The 15561-nt window shown below is 37.8% G+C and overlaps 1 protein-coding gene across 1 annotated transcript in view; it reads left to right on the forward strand.

The window, feature by feature from the left end:
* cpne7 (copine VII) overlaps positions 1–9272 on the forward strand; it is a 28071-nt gene extending 18799 nt beyond the window's left edge. The window contains exons 11-15 of the mRNA XM_067589194.1: positions 1635–1689; positions 4910–4961; positions 5670–5803; positions 6781–7017; positions 7567–9272. Coding sequence (XP_067445295.1) covers positions 1635–1689; positions 4910–4961; positions 5670–5803; positions 6781–7017; positions 7567–7719 — 631 coding nt within the window. The 3' untranslated portion in view covers positions 7720–9272. The remainder of the gene's footprint in view (positions 1–1634; positions 1690–4909; positions 4962–5669; positions 5804–6780; positions 7018–7566) is intronic.
* Positions 9273–15561: the final 6289 nt, after the last annotated feature.

Below are 15561 nucleotides of genomic sequence, written 5' to 3' on the forward strand. Positions count from 1 at the left end.
GTAATACAGTAAATGCTCTGATAAGGGAGGCAGCCACCGGAGAAAGCTGTCTGTAGGCAAACAATCACTGATGTGACTGAAAACAAGCTTTGACAGCTGTGCTGCTCATCCTAAATGCCACAAGTGTTAGTGACAGTAAACAAAGTGTTATTTGTTTAATGTAATTTAGTGTACAATATCCCACTATAACTATAGGTATATTACATGAAAGAGGTACTCCTTGAATTTTGCATTACACTTCCACAAAATTACAATTATGGTTACAAATATGAATACAAATACGAAGACTTTATTGTGCACAATGTGGAAATTTGCCTTTGGTTTGACCATAAGACGTGTCATTAAAACATAAAAACATACATACAACAGTACATTGTCTCAGCATACACATTCATTAAAAAAACCCACACAAAACGACAATACATACATCGTCTCAGCTTACACATTCATAAAAATACAACTCAATACACAATTCTACACTATACACAATATCAGCAAAATTAGAGGCCTCACAAGAAACAGATTTTAAAAAAGACAAGTCAAAATCTGTGCAGCAGATGCTGAAATATCCAGATTTTTTATCCCTTATATGAGACAAGCTCCAAAAACACTTGATCCTACATTTCCCATAATGCAACTCAAATGTGTAATCTCAGTATGGCTTAGAGTGACCCTTACAATTTAACCTGATCAATGTGCACTTGCATAATCAGGCAATTTTTTTATAAATCACTCTATAAGCAATGGTGCAATGTTGAGCTTTATAAATGCACAAAAGAACAGATAAAATGAGTGAAATAGGTAAAACATAGAATTAGCTGACAGAAATATTCTAAATAGATTTTAATTTTATTAGGTCATAGCATGAAGGGTTGTGGCGCATTTCATTTTTGAATTGCAGAATAAGATTGATTGAATGCTATAGAAAAACATTTCACACAGACATTATAATCATTGAAACATCAAGTGGGCAACAGTTCAGCTTCGCTGTCTTCATAGACCTCCAACATTACATTATTTGTCGACAGCAAAGTGTGTAATACAATGTCAGCTCTCAATTTAATGCTCTCTCTACACAAATGGCTGACAGCGGTTAATATTTCTGAACATTTTTTGCATCTTGTTGTTTTGCAGACAAACATACTGTGCTCCTCTTCACCTTAAGAGGAGAACTGATGCATTATTGTCTTCTGATAGGCATAACATTAACATCATACCATCTTACTTTTAGTTGCTGTTGGTAGACACTTCATCACTTGATTACATTGCCAAGTGTTGACCGCTCTTCATCTTGCCACCCTTCCCTCTGACTATAGGAACACATAATCCAGAAGAGCAGAGCCTCTTACAGTAATATCAGCCCATCTAAATGGTACAATGAAAAATGAAGAAGACAGAGACTATCAGACAGTGTTTGAACAGGTGCAAATGCTGACTGCAGGGACCGTGGGACATATTTCAAATTGTAATTCAGGCTTTAACATTTATGAAATTCAAACAAGCAGGGGATTTGCTCTTGGAAATGTGAACAGATGGATAAACCATCAATATTTTTTAGATAACTGTCAAAAGCTAAAACAGATTAAACTATAGTAACTGTTATATATGACTAATTCATTTGCTTGTCATTTCAGTGACAAAAGATTTTCAGCTTTGGGGTTTGGTGCCAGAATCCCTCCGAATTATGAGGTGAGCCCTATCTCAGTTCTTATCTCTGCTTTCCTATTTTTTTCTACCTTCAACCTTGCTTCTACTCTACTCTATTTCACTGACCTTTTCTTCACACGACCAACATTATGCATACTGTATATTCATGTGCTCTTATTGGATCCTGGTATTTTCCAATACCCTGGGACTTTACGTCGAGCCAGCTGATTTACATGACCTATTTTATGACACAATTTATCATTCTGTCAAAATTTCACATTTAAAACTAATTATTGAGTTTATTTTTATTCAAAAGCCCCTTGTCTTAAAAAACATCAACTTGTCTCGAGAAAATAACATGTTCCAATGAAATGAAAGCCCCATGGTGGGTGTTGATGCTCAGTTTACACAAGAATTCATGAGTGTGAGAGCATTTGTTTAAGCAAATTGAACTTCAAGAACCAAAAGCCTTCAATGATTCTTAAAGGAACCCCGGGGAGAAGTCTGAAATGTGAGGAGTGAGTGCGCACACACACACATATACGCACACACACAGTTGAATCACTATACTTGATGATACTCTATCAATCCAGAACGGCCTGTGTTTAATGTATGAATGTAATATGTACTATATGTGCTTGTATGAAACAGTGATAATTATCATTTCAATTATGCAAGGATTTGTGGCTCAGTAAATACAAACTATTAATTTCTGAAATTACCATGACAGTGACTGCTTTGCAGAAGTCAAAATTTATTTGTTGCATGCTGTTACCACATTGTTAGTGATGGTGCAGGTGAATGCTAATTAGACTAATCATGGACTGTATCTACAAACACACAGGTTAATCCTGTTTGCAAGTTTGATGGACCTGGGCTCTTTCTCAGTATGTGTTGTTTTGCACTCTTGTATCCTTAATTGTACATTATGCATACTGAGTGTGATTACAAAAAAGCCCCCTAGAAAATCATTTGCCCGCCAAGCATGCGTCAGATGCTGATTTAATGGGAAGTTCCACATTTTACTGCAAACAATATGGCCCATTGTTTAAGTTAATGAAAGCCCCTGAAAAATAGTATTTGTCTATAACCTTAAATATTCATGACCAAATATGCTACAAGCTAAATTTTGGAAAAGATCCTCCTCAGGTATTATTTATTAAGAGTTTAAAAGCCAAAAACTCAGCTTATCTGTTCCATGAGGACTGTGTGGCCGTGGTTTGATCATAGTTGACTGACAGTAACCTGCCAATATAAGCAAATGTTGCACACAACTGTCATCTGATTTAAATCCTAATTGGTGCTCAGAAGCACGTGACATCACCTTTTTTTCCAAATTTCCAAATGAGCCCCACCCACTTTAAACCAGAGAGAAAAGTGCAAACAAAAACACAAATACAGAAATCTTACAAAAACTTTTTGTGGTAATGTATATCCCATTTGCTCATAGTAAGAAGATGAATGAGACAATAGATTTTAAAACCTTACAGTTAAGGAGTTCTGTTTTTGCACTTGCACTCAGAAACATCATTTATTTTCTTACTTATTTCCTTGGGCAAACAGGCAAAGCTAAAAAACACGATGGATATGAGATTGTAGAATTAAATGATTGACTTGTCATAGCAGGAAAAGTACTGGTGTAACTAATAACGTTGCTTAACGATGCTTAATAATGCTCCATTCCCCTTAAGTGTCCCTGTAACCCCTGCCAGTGAGCCAGCAAGCACAATAGCAGGGAACTGGAACTGGAACACCTAAATGGAAGACAACCATTATTAATGTTATTAGTCACACCTGTGCATTTCCTGCTAGGTCATGTCTAAAAGGTCTGCTGTGAAACAGGCCTGTAATCTGAGATACAAAACATGATCTGTTCTCTTGCTGTGTCCCAGTGCAAAAAAATTAAATGGTGATCTGTATGATTCATTACTCTTGGGCTCTTCATATTTATCCATACGCTGACTGAATTCAGGGGGTTAATCATATTAAAGACAAAAAGTACTTTTAAAAAAGTAGCCAGCTGGAGAGGAATCAGTTGTCACTGATCTGGCTGACAGTTGGTGCTTGTAGAAAAAAACTGTTTCTTGTGAGAGGACGCATCGAAAAGGGGATTTCATTTTTGCCAATTAAACAGCTTTGAGATAAACAAAGTCAATCTGACATTTGAATAGTGAGAACAAACCAGATAGAAGAAGGGGGTTTACTCAAGGGATGATTCGGGATGTTAGTAGGGATTCAGACCGAAAACAGTCCTGCATTAAAACAGCAGGGGGCTGCGTTGGTGAGTGTGTTGTTTAAGATACTGGTGAGACAATGACATACAATCCAGGAAGTCCAGTTGGAGTAATAGATTTATCCATTTAAAGGCTTATCAGACTCTAAAACGCTGCACAACATTTTCTAATACTCACCAATAGGCTTCTACAACTCTCCAAAGTTATCAGCAGTTATCCTATGTTTTGTATGGTAAACAGTAGAAATACTCTGCCAACGTTACAAAACAATCCACCAGGATGCCAGATGTCACGTTGTGTGCAGCAAAAGTTGTTGTTTTGCTAGAGGTGGTCACTGTAAATACAACCAAAACCAAATCTGCACACTGGCAAAAAAAGATGTTCAGGCCATTGCACCTCTTTCTTACAGTGACAGTGAAGAAGAAATTAAGGGAGACAGACATGGGGGGCAACATGCAACAAAGGTCCACAGCTGGATTTGAATTTGCAGTTATGTGGCATGCATCTTAACCAGCAAGCTACTGGGGCACGCCAGGCATAATTTCATGCAAAAGTTAGTCTTCCACATATGCGTTTATTTTATTTGTATTGTAATATTGCCTGTCTAGTGGTGAACTGACTCCCAGTATCATTTGATGTGGTCACTAGTCAATAGTACTTTTGTAGATGTCATCAGAAATTATTCCTTCAAACTTACACTTAAATTAATTTGCAGGAAAACTAAAAAATAACGCACCCAAACTTAGTTTCCAAGTTTCAGTTTGGGCTACTTTTGTCTCCCTTTGTTCTGCTGAGTTCTTAGCTGTTTCTATTAGACATAATTAAAAGTTCCCTCTTCTCAACAGAATCGTTGCCAACAATTTCAACAGAAAAACATTTTAACTCCATGTCTTTCAAACGTGGGAGCCATTTCTGATACAACATCAAAATAATATAAAAAAAGAAGAGTACTGTGCCCCCTTGTCAGAGAAAGATTAGCTTTGTGAATTAGCAGTGTCTGTCACAATTCTCTCTTTTTCCATCCACAGGTGTCTCATGACTATGCCATTAATTTCAACCCAGAGGATGATGAATGTGAAGGTAAGGCTGTGTGAAAATTTTGGTCCAGTACCATGTGTCTTGAGTATTGTATTCTGGGGACAAAGAAAGAAAGACTAATGTACACCAGTTTCCCTGAGAAGTTCATCTCTATGCTGATGATACTAGAATTAACATCTGTAATCTGACAACACCACTGCTTAAAAATGTCAGTTATGTTTAAGATTTGTTTTATTTGAGTTATTGAGTTTCAAACCAGAATAGTGTTCAGTGTGTACTAATAATGATCCAAGTACTGTAAAAAATGTACTTACAAATTTCAATCAAAATGAATATAAGATCCTATTCATAACAGTAAAGAAGAGAACCAGCTCCTCTGTACCAACTTCTGTTAGCATTTCTGTTCTGTGCGCATATTTCTTTAGGTTTGTACCTAATCAAGAGTCAGTCACAGTAATGTTCATGTTTTAGTGTCTAGGTTTATAGATTTCATCATTTATTACTTGTTTAATTACACACGGATAAGCTGAAATTCAAAATGTAGCTTATTCATCTTCTTTAACTTGTGACAGTAGAAAACATACTCAAGCCACTTTTAATTATTTGCTATTAAATTATAGATGATTTTGCAGTGGCTGATTCATATGACTTTATGTTCTAGTTTACAGTTGCTTGTTTGCTGACAAGCATAGCTAATTTTATTGATGTTTCCTTTATTTTGACCATATTATCTGTGCTCTCTCTGATCAGGGATCCAAGGAGTGGTTGAGGCATACCAGAACTGCCTTCCTAAGATCCAGCTGTATGGCCCAACCAATGTTTCTCCCATCATTAACAGGATAGCCAAGCTGGCAGCAGGTGACGGCAACATTAAAGATGCCTCTGTGAGTGTCTTTTTATACTCTATGAGAAATGCATGTAATACCGGCTTTGTTGTCGTGCCTCCCACTGAGTTCCCCGAGTGAACAGCCTCTGGTTCACCTCACTGTTTATAGTAATGATGCCCTACAGCTCAAAAGAAGGAGTCCATTAAAGAGGAAATTCTTGTTCTTCAGATTATGTAATGAAGTAATACAATGATGTTTTTTTTGTGTGTGTGTGTCAGAAATAAACTCATGAACTGCAGTTAAAATGTGATTTAACAAAAGTGTCTAATGGAGTAACTGTGCTCCTTATCTTTACTTAATATCCTTTTGGGAGTAAAAAAACAAGTCTTTTATCTATTGTTCATCTTAAATTACCTCCTGGCTGCACGGACATCGTGTTCTGAACTATTACACCCCTGAAATCGCACTGACCTTCATCTAATTATTTACTCCTCAATGTCAGTTCTTCTTTTGATCAGTAAATGAGCCTCAGTAAACAAGGGCACATTTTAGAAATACACACAGGACAGGGTATTCAGTAACACATAAACACCCTCAGGGTACCAACAATCTCAGTACAACTCATGGGACCAATCAGAAATGATTACAGTGTTTTTCAGCATGTTAATATTCTTGTACTGTACTACTCACATTATATTGTTCAGTGGACACATGAAATTAATTTCACACATACACGCATGCAAACACACATATATTGTCTATGCTGTAGTTTGTAATGTAGTTTCTCTGTGTTTGTTTTTATTTTGCTAATTTTTAATCTGTTTTTGATTCTCTTGTTTTGTGTATCACTTTGTTTAAAGTGCTCTACAAATAAATGTGTCTACTCAGTGCAGGCTGTAAAATTATCAGTATTGTTAACAGCTTCAGACTGCTGCACACACTGACTCTCCTTGCTTGTAACCACACACTGCTGCTAAATGGGGTTAATGTTAACACTGATTAATATGCACTGGAACCACTTTATCATCTTCCAGCGATACCACATCCTGCTCATCCTGACGGATGGTGTGGTAACAGACATGGCGGACACGCGTGAAGCCATTGTGCGAGCCTCCTACCAGCCTCTGTCCATTATCATTGTTGGCGTGGGCAATGCGGACTTCACAGACATGCAGATTTTAGATGGAGATGATGGAGTCCTACGCTCACCAAAGGGCGAGCCTGTCCTCAGGGACATTGTGCAGTTCGTGCCCTTCAGAGACTTCAAAACGGTCAGTTTTTCTCTCCGACTGTCAGTCTTCACTTGTTGGCCTTCAGTTTTCTCTTCAACTCTGTACTTCTTCTGACTGTTGTGCCAGTGCCAATTGTACATTAAACCCTTTTATATAACATCCCCCTCCATTTTCATTTTAAATAGTAAACAGACAGCTTTTGCTGGCTATGCCAGTGCTGCAGATGGGTATCATGGACTGGAACAGATTCAGGAATTTCTTCAAACAAGAATGTATTCTTAATGTTGCTATATGCAGTCAGTAATATTTCAGCTGTACAATTATACTGTCTATTTTGGAATTCATGTCTCATGTTCTAAACAGAAACATTAACCAAAAGATATATTCACATATTTACCTTAAACCGATGGCTGACAAATCTGGAGAAACATAACAAATATAGATTCTTCCTTACAAGTATTCCTATCATTTTCCATTGTACTCAGATCTGGAAAAACCCTGAAAGCTTCATTTTAAAATGTTCTGTATCTTAGATTAAAATTATATTTTACAGTTCTGAGAACCCCAGCTGTTCTGTCTGTGTTGCAGGCTTCACCAGCAGCCCTGGCCAAATGTGTCCTGGCAGAGGTGCCCAAGCAAGTAGTGGAGTACTACAGCCATAAGGCCATCTCCCCCATGTGTCCAGTGAGGGACTTAAACACTCCCATCCTCAGCCCAGTTGCCACCACCCCAACAGAATAACCACACCAACCAGTCATGGGGACCAAGCTTTGACCACAGCACCAGTCCAGCAAACTGAGAGGGAGAGAGGACGCATGCCTCGACATTTTGGACAAGAACTGAAGAGAAAACGTTCTAAATGTGTTGTTACTCATTTATTTCATTTTTCAGTCCTATCAAAGTGTTTACACAAGGACAGTACAACAGAAACTGCGTTATATTTCTCTGCTCAGTGTGGATTCAGCACTTCTGCCTGGCTGTACAAATTGACCATCCAGCTGTTTCAGCATCATGAGTCCTGGAGGATTATGTTTTCTTCCCCAATTTTTATGCATGCACACCAATCCCTCAGTACAAATCCAATGATTGAATGGGGGCTTATTATTCCTCTGCCCCTGAAATTCAGCCCCTGTATTACTGTTTCTGTTTTATATCATCGTCAGATGAAGATTTACTGTACAGTATATCACAATCGAAATTAGATTGCTCAAACCTAACCCAAACCCTAACCCTAACCCTCAAATATGCTAACAATATTTAATCGAAATATTATACATTAATCACAGATGCTTCATTTATAAATGTAGATATATTATTACATTGACCTGCCATCATATACCTGAGTCTGTCTGGCTTCAGGATTGGCCTTATTTTAGATTACAGACAATATTTTCAGAGACACACATCATAATTTCAAATTAACTTACCACAAGTAGCTATAGTGACAGACTAGTGGTAATTCATAAATGCTACACTTTTCTAGTAAAATATAAATGAACTATTATAATTTATTGCTTGCAACTAAAAGCGTAAGTGTACCAGCCATTCTCAACAAACAAAAAAATGTCCTGTTTGCAACTGCAAAAACCATGAACAAGCAAAGCTGAGTATCTGTGAATGTCTGTGTTTGGCAGTTAGCCAGTACAGGTTGCCAAGTTAGTGTACTGTACTTGTAAAATAATTAGCTATATAACAATAATTAGCTAATTCTACAGTAATTGGGCCCTCTTAAAAACAAGAACAATGGAAAAATCTTTGTTTAGTTCTGATGTTTGACTACTTCAGACCTCTGCACCATGTATACCTGTAAAACTGCCAGTGACCTATTAACTTCATCAAAATGCGATCCAGGGTACAGCTAGAGCTCTTTGTATGATGTTTTTTCAGTTACAACTGGGCGCTAACAAGTCACAGCAAAGCAGAATATACAGTGAGGTCATTGGCTTGCAGGGTGACTTGGGAAATGTTACTGGATTGTTGTGCCATAACAAAAGGTTGCAAAGGACTGCCTTTTTCCAAGGTTAGCTGTGATCAAGGCTCAAATTACATATTTCTCCAAGAGAAGAAGAATGATCACATCCTATTTTTTATCTTTTGTCAAGTGGCTGTGATATAAGCTGTGAAAATCATGCTTCATGCCAGGTGGATCCTTTCCTTTCTGCATTGTCCGTTATTGTTTTCATCCCTAAGCCAACCGTCATGGAGGTGGTAGCATTCTTCATATTTCTGCAGTATATTTCATCATTTGTTCCTTTCTGCTGCTTTCTATGCCCCATATACTATAATTCCACAAGATGTTTCACAGATCAGATCAAATGAAAGCACAAAGCCGATCACAGTAAGTGCTGCAACACAAACAGAAATGTTTCTAAAGCCAGATATGGAATTTGTTAAATTAACATCAAAATATAATAAATATAAAAAATGTATGATTTTTATATAATTTACTCAGTAATCTTTGAAAAGTTGTGTCTTACCACAAAATTAGTGTTAAAATAAAAAGGTTTGCTTAAAATATTAAATGTGCATCTCCAAAACAAACAGTTCTGTGAAAATATTCTAGTCATATCTAAATGAACCTTGCCTGAAGCATCACTTTATTTATTGGATCAGATGGCTGCATTTGTTTTTACAGCTTTTTGTTTGAGCTTTACAATGTACATCTTATTCAAAAGATGTAACCTTCAGTTTCATTCTCCTTGCCAGAACTGTCATTTTGTCTTCAATGTGTTCAAAATGTAGCCTTTAAAAAGTCAGAAAACACTGTCTCGTGTTTTGGCCTCAGTATTTCTAAACGTTAATGCTACAGAGATTGAGGCACATGTGAACATTGGCATGTAACAAAACAAGAGAGGAGAGATTATGTGATCAAGTCACATGCAAGTACATTTTCAAAGGGTGTGGAAAAAGTCACCCAAACAAGAAAGTTATGAAGTTAAATAGTAATATAGTATAATAAATAGTTTACATCTTTTAACAGTTTTAAAAAAGCATTTTCCTGGCATTTAAACATTTGTGTCTCTTGTGCAAGGAACCTCGAGCACCCCCTTCATCAAAAAGAAAAGAAAAGAAAGTCTTAGCTTTATCAAGCAAACATTTTCTTAACACAGATGATTTCACCTCAGGAGTAGGTGATTGATGGTAATTTAATCCCACACAAATTCTATCTCATTCATTGAGTTTGAGGTTTTTGATTACATTTGCAAACTGACATTCGACATTAGATCCAAAGAAAGCATAATATTCTGTAAGACTTGAACATTTTATGAATAAAGAGCCCAAACTGTTGCTGATCCCAGTAGTAAGTCTGACAGAAAAGCATAAACAACAAAAATGCTCCACTGTTTTAGGACCTGACTGCACACTGTACATTATAAGCCCTAATATTGTGTGGTTTGGCTGGATAGTTCATTATTTGGCGTCTGTTCTAGTAATAGCTCAGTACATTGTATACTTGCTTAGTGCTTTAGCATTTATCTTAAATGGTGTATATGTGCTCGGACTGGTGATTAATTCTCTTGGCCAGAAACCAAGCTGCCACTGTCATTAAATGCATAGTGTTTACAGCTTATCTAACAAACACACATACACCTCCAAGCTACAAATATTAATATGACTTTGATTTGTCCTCTAGAGCTTCACCAGCCCTCCCCACATACAGCCTATTGACTCATGAATGCACCTAAACACAGCTAGCACTGCTGCTGGCTGCTCTCTGAACTCCTTTGAAGATCCCAACTATTGAGGATTCTTCTGTCACTGTGGCTCATAGGATGAGGTCTATTGATTCAGCAGGTTCAGATTTGGAGCCAGTTTCTCGAATGTAGATGATCATGGAGGGACTATGGTCTCACAACTGAAACTCAGCTCCATGTGACTGGTTTACAACAGGGTGGGAATGGGATGCATAAATTAGGAAATACCCTGCTGGAATAAACAGCATTCAACATTGTTCGTAATTTATTGAAAGACCTTGTCTTTTCTGTATGATGAATAATTATCTTAGCATGTCAATACATTCCTTTATTTTCATACATTCCAGATTCTTTACATGTAACAACTGTAGTTGTCATTTTACAGATTACTGGTTCTCACAAGATTTACATCAAAAAGTTGTGTGCCATTTTCAGATGCTATGATGCTGAAAAAAAGTAAATAATCTTTGAAAGCCTTTATCCATGAAACCAGCTTTGTGCTTTCCCATAAATCTTTAGTGGGTTCTGACTAAATAAGGCAGGAACGGCAGATATCAACCAATATTTCTGTTCCTTGAGGATAAACCAGCTTGCATATGTCTGAAAGGCATCAGCACTACTCCCATGATTCGTGCCTTACATGGCAATTCACACCTTGTACCCTATTACCTGTATCACCTTATTGCTACTTTGCCTCAGGTAATGAGCTGCACGGGCTCAAATGGTTCAATACCCCATTCTCTTAACATTTTTATGAGGTATGATTTTACAAATGATAGATGACTGACCTCAGAAGATACAAAATGTGACTCCTTTATCTAATAAGTCATTATTTTGTTTGTTTTTTTATTTGTTTTTATTATCATTTAAGTGATACAGAAATGCCAAAATAAGTGTTTTCTCGGTTCAAACGCCAATAGAGGCATGCAAACGTTTTATGCCCTTCTGGGCATCGCCTGAATTACAAAATGTATTAGATGTCTTATGGTAATGTGAGTTAAACAGTGATGCAGAGGTCTTTAATGCCTCACCAGAATTACCCCAAATAAGCTCTCATGGCCTCATAAAATTATTTTAAATTATTTATCTTGTATAGTGTTCATTAAGTTAAAAGTTAAAAAGGGTGAATTATATTTGCTCTCGGCTATCTTTAATTAATTTAAGTTGATTGACAGATCATTACAACCAATCATGTATAGACAGTATTCAAAGAATATCATTGTTTGTGTTCAAGAGCTGAACCCAAGTATGTGGTGCCATGTGGTGTTGTCTAAGCTCCGAACAGCTTGAAAAATCTACCCTCATGTCTTAATGGGAACCCATCATTTGTGCCATAGTGGTGCAAACAACAGTGAACTGAAACACTGAAGACAATAAGACCACAGTTCATGCGGCCATCTTGCACAGTGGATTAAAAGAATCTGGGGAGAATCCACTGAGCTGCTAATTTCCCCTTATCTGTACTTGCGCCATTGTCAGACAAAATTAACAAGTCATAGGTTTTGCACCATGCTGATGTATTTGAAATTTCCCATACTCTCTCCCTCTATTTCACCCACCCACTGTTAATCAGAACAAGGTTTACAGCCCATAACCCTAATATGCAACTTGTATAACTGCAGGCCGTGTGGGTAAGAAGCAACCCATGCATCATTAGTAAATATTTGATTATTTCAAAAGGAAAAAAAGGGATTTATTGCATGCTTACTTTTATTGTTAAGCTGTGCTGTGCAGTCATTCCTTTGGATTTTATGATATGCTAATATGCAAGCCTGCATTTGCACAAACCTCTGTTCTTGTAGTTTACGCTCTCTGTCTTGCAGTTAGGTAAATAAATCTCACGATTTAAATGAAGCAATCTCTGTGCTCTGTTATTGTTGTAATTATTTTGTCAAAAATGACATATTCTGTAATTGAATGTGAATATATGTGTGTGTGTATGTGTATGTGTGTATATAGATGTTTTTAAATCATTCCGCCTCCTCTGAGCAAACATTTCAGTGATCAGCTCACAAAACATTTTCTCACTGCACAATGTTTTTCAGGAAGGATAAATAGAAATGAAAGAACGATACTGAGGTGCTTGATGAAATGTAGGGTATTGTGTACATATTTGCCCTGTGTGGTTTGGCTGGTGATGCTGTAAGTACTTAGTGCACGAAAAAGAGGGACCGAGCCTACTCTTTAATTCCATCAGACAGCTCCTTTCATTTAACGGCTATTGTTGAGCGCACTGAATAACCGTTGTTTCCATGGTGACACCTACTTGTGGGGAGATGTAGACCTTCATTTTTGTCAGATTCAGGGACAAAGATGCAGGATGTGGTGAGGATTCTGGGAGGAGGCCGTCCGCACATTATTATGAAAAACAGAAGGTTTCGATTGTGATGTCTGCTGTCCTTCACAAGGCCAGTGAATGTCCAGCGGGCCTGTGTGCCTCAGGTGAGCTCTGTGTTCAATAGAGACAGTCTCTCCCTCGCTTTCTCTCTCTCTTATAACCCTTTTTTGTGCCTGGTCGACTGATTTATGGCCACAATTAAAGAACGCTCACCACCACTTAACATTCACTGGCAATAAAATCAACAGCAGGCTTGCACCCTGGGACGAGGTGCTGTTGTTTAGTGGAATCAGCTCATTGCCTTTACATTATCAGATTACCTTTAAACTCAGCTGGGCTTCCCTAACACTGGTACAACTGCAAGGTCTTGCTGGAGGTGCCATAAAAACAAGAAGGACAGAGGACTCGTTGGTTTTATTCTCTGGCTGGTTGCCTGACGCCTGCCTGTAATGAGGAAATGACTAATAAGAGATGGAGAATGGGAAATCTCAGTGGTAATTAGCTGTCTCCTCCTTCCCCTGAGGGAACAGAACACACCTTTGAAATGCTTCCAGCCAGCTCCTCTGATGTTGTCTCTCGCATGCTTTCTATCCCCCACTCACTCTGTGCATATATACAGTACAGCACATGCATGTATAGATACACAAACACACTTTGAAGAATGAAGTCGAGCTGAGAATCCATTCCAAATAAATAAAGGCGCTTTTGTGACAAGCACCCTCAGGTTGCACTGTGTTACATATGCAGCACATTACAAAAAGGAAAATGTACTTGACAACTATACATTGCTACCATTACAATGTTCATTTTGAAATGATGCCATGTTCCAAGTTACCAGCAGCTTTCTCAGCATCCTTGGTTGATTGTGCATGTAGAAAGCTTTGAAACATACCAATAGATGAGTCAACTATAGATTCACACAGCTCTGAGAGGCTGACGGTGGTTGTGATTTTTATTTGAGTTAAATTGACCCCCAGGAGAATTTAGCAATGTCATATCACTCTCTTGCATTGTGTCTCACTATCTCACTCTCCTGCTCCCTTGCGGACTCACTTTCAGGTTCATTTTCTCTCTCTCTCTCTCTCTCTCTCTCTCTCTCTCTCTCTCTCTCACACACACACACACACACACACACACACACACACACATGCACATTCATTTTCACATTCATTCTGTGATTCAACTTCGTCATTGTCACATTGCTTGTGAGGAAACGAAATAACCCTCACTATCAGCATTCAATATGAGGTTTCCCATAACGTGGGCATTTCAGTATATTTCCTCATCATAATATTGGAGGAAATTAAAAAACAGTATAATCTGCTAGTAATTTGTCCACAACAATCACAAGCAGCCAGCAGAAAGTTTAACCTTCTATCTCTAAATATGCAGATATCTTTTTTTTTTCCCTGAAAGACATTTTGACATGTCACAATAAAAAAGCACAACTGTAAATAATAAAAATGAATGAAGGCTAAATTCCATTTAGTTGTTTTGGTTTCCAGGTCCTGGTATTGTGCATGCTGCCTCACTGTCACACTGACACTTAAATATAGCAGAGCCATTTTTAATGTTATTAGTAACACCTGTGTTTTTCCTACCTTGACAAGTGAAATGTGTGCTGTGAAAAAGGTAAAGAAGGAAATACAGCCTCTTCAGCCTTTTCTGACTACAGGACATTCAGATTTAGCTCACTAATTTTGTTCCTCAGTCCCAGGCTTCTCTGTCTATGCCTCTGACACCCACGGATATGGTAACTTAATTAGGATCCAGTGTGCCTTGTTGACCAGCTCGACTGTTCTTTGCTCTCCGCAGTAGTCCTTGTTCCTCAGTCCCATGAATCTCCCTCCACAACTGCACAACTTCAACCACTGAATTTCAGCATCCCCCGTTCTCCTCCACCTCCCAGTGTGTCCCAGGGCTAAGTTGAAATTGAACTTCTGTAAACCAGTAACAGATGGAGCAAAACAGTCAGCAGGCCTGTCTGTGTTTGAGACGTCATTCTTGAAGATAAAAGGCAGCAGGAGGTCAGAAGAATACAAGACTGATGTTTGTTAAAGCTGAAATCCATAACTGTTTTAGATTCAAAATGATCTTCATTTTATGCCATCTGCTTGGTCGAGTGTTGTTAGGCTGACACATCTACTGTGGTGTCTATGTGTTGCCTGCTATTCAGTCTCATTGTTCAGGGTAGCAGCTTGCTAATTTTCTGAATGACAATACAAATACATTGTGTTCAAACCAAAGCACAGGAAGTTGTGAAAAACATGCTTTTACATCACCAATCTATGTCATCCAATGCTGCTTTAATAGAAGCCAACAATGTTTGAGAAATTATGGATTTCAGCTTCAAACCCCCTAAAAACTGTGTTCCTATTACATGAAATAGTCTAACTACATGAGTAACAATCACATTTAAAATTCTGCAATTTAACACTCAAAAACCCAGCTAATCTGCTTCATCAGGACTGTGTGGATGTGGTTTGATCAGATGCAGGTATACTAATTTAAATACAGAAACATCTCATGCAAAACAACCAAAACTGTTCT

The sequence above is a fragment of the Thunnus thynnus genome, chromosome 1, assembly GCF_963924715.1.
Source record: "Thunnus thynnus chromosome 1, fThuThy2.1, whole genome shotgun sequence".
NCBI lineage: Eukaryota > Metazoa > Chordata > Actinopteri > Scombriformes > Scombridae > Thunnus > Thunnus thynnus.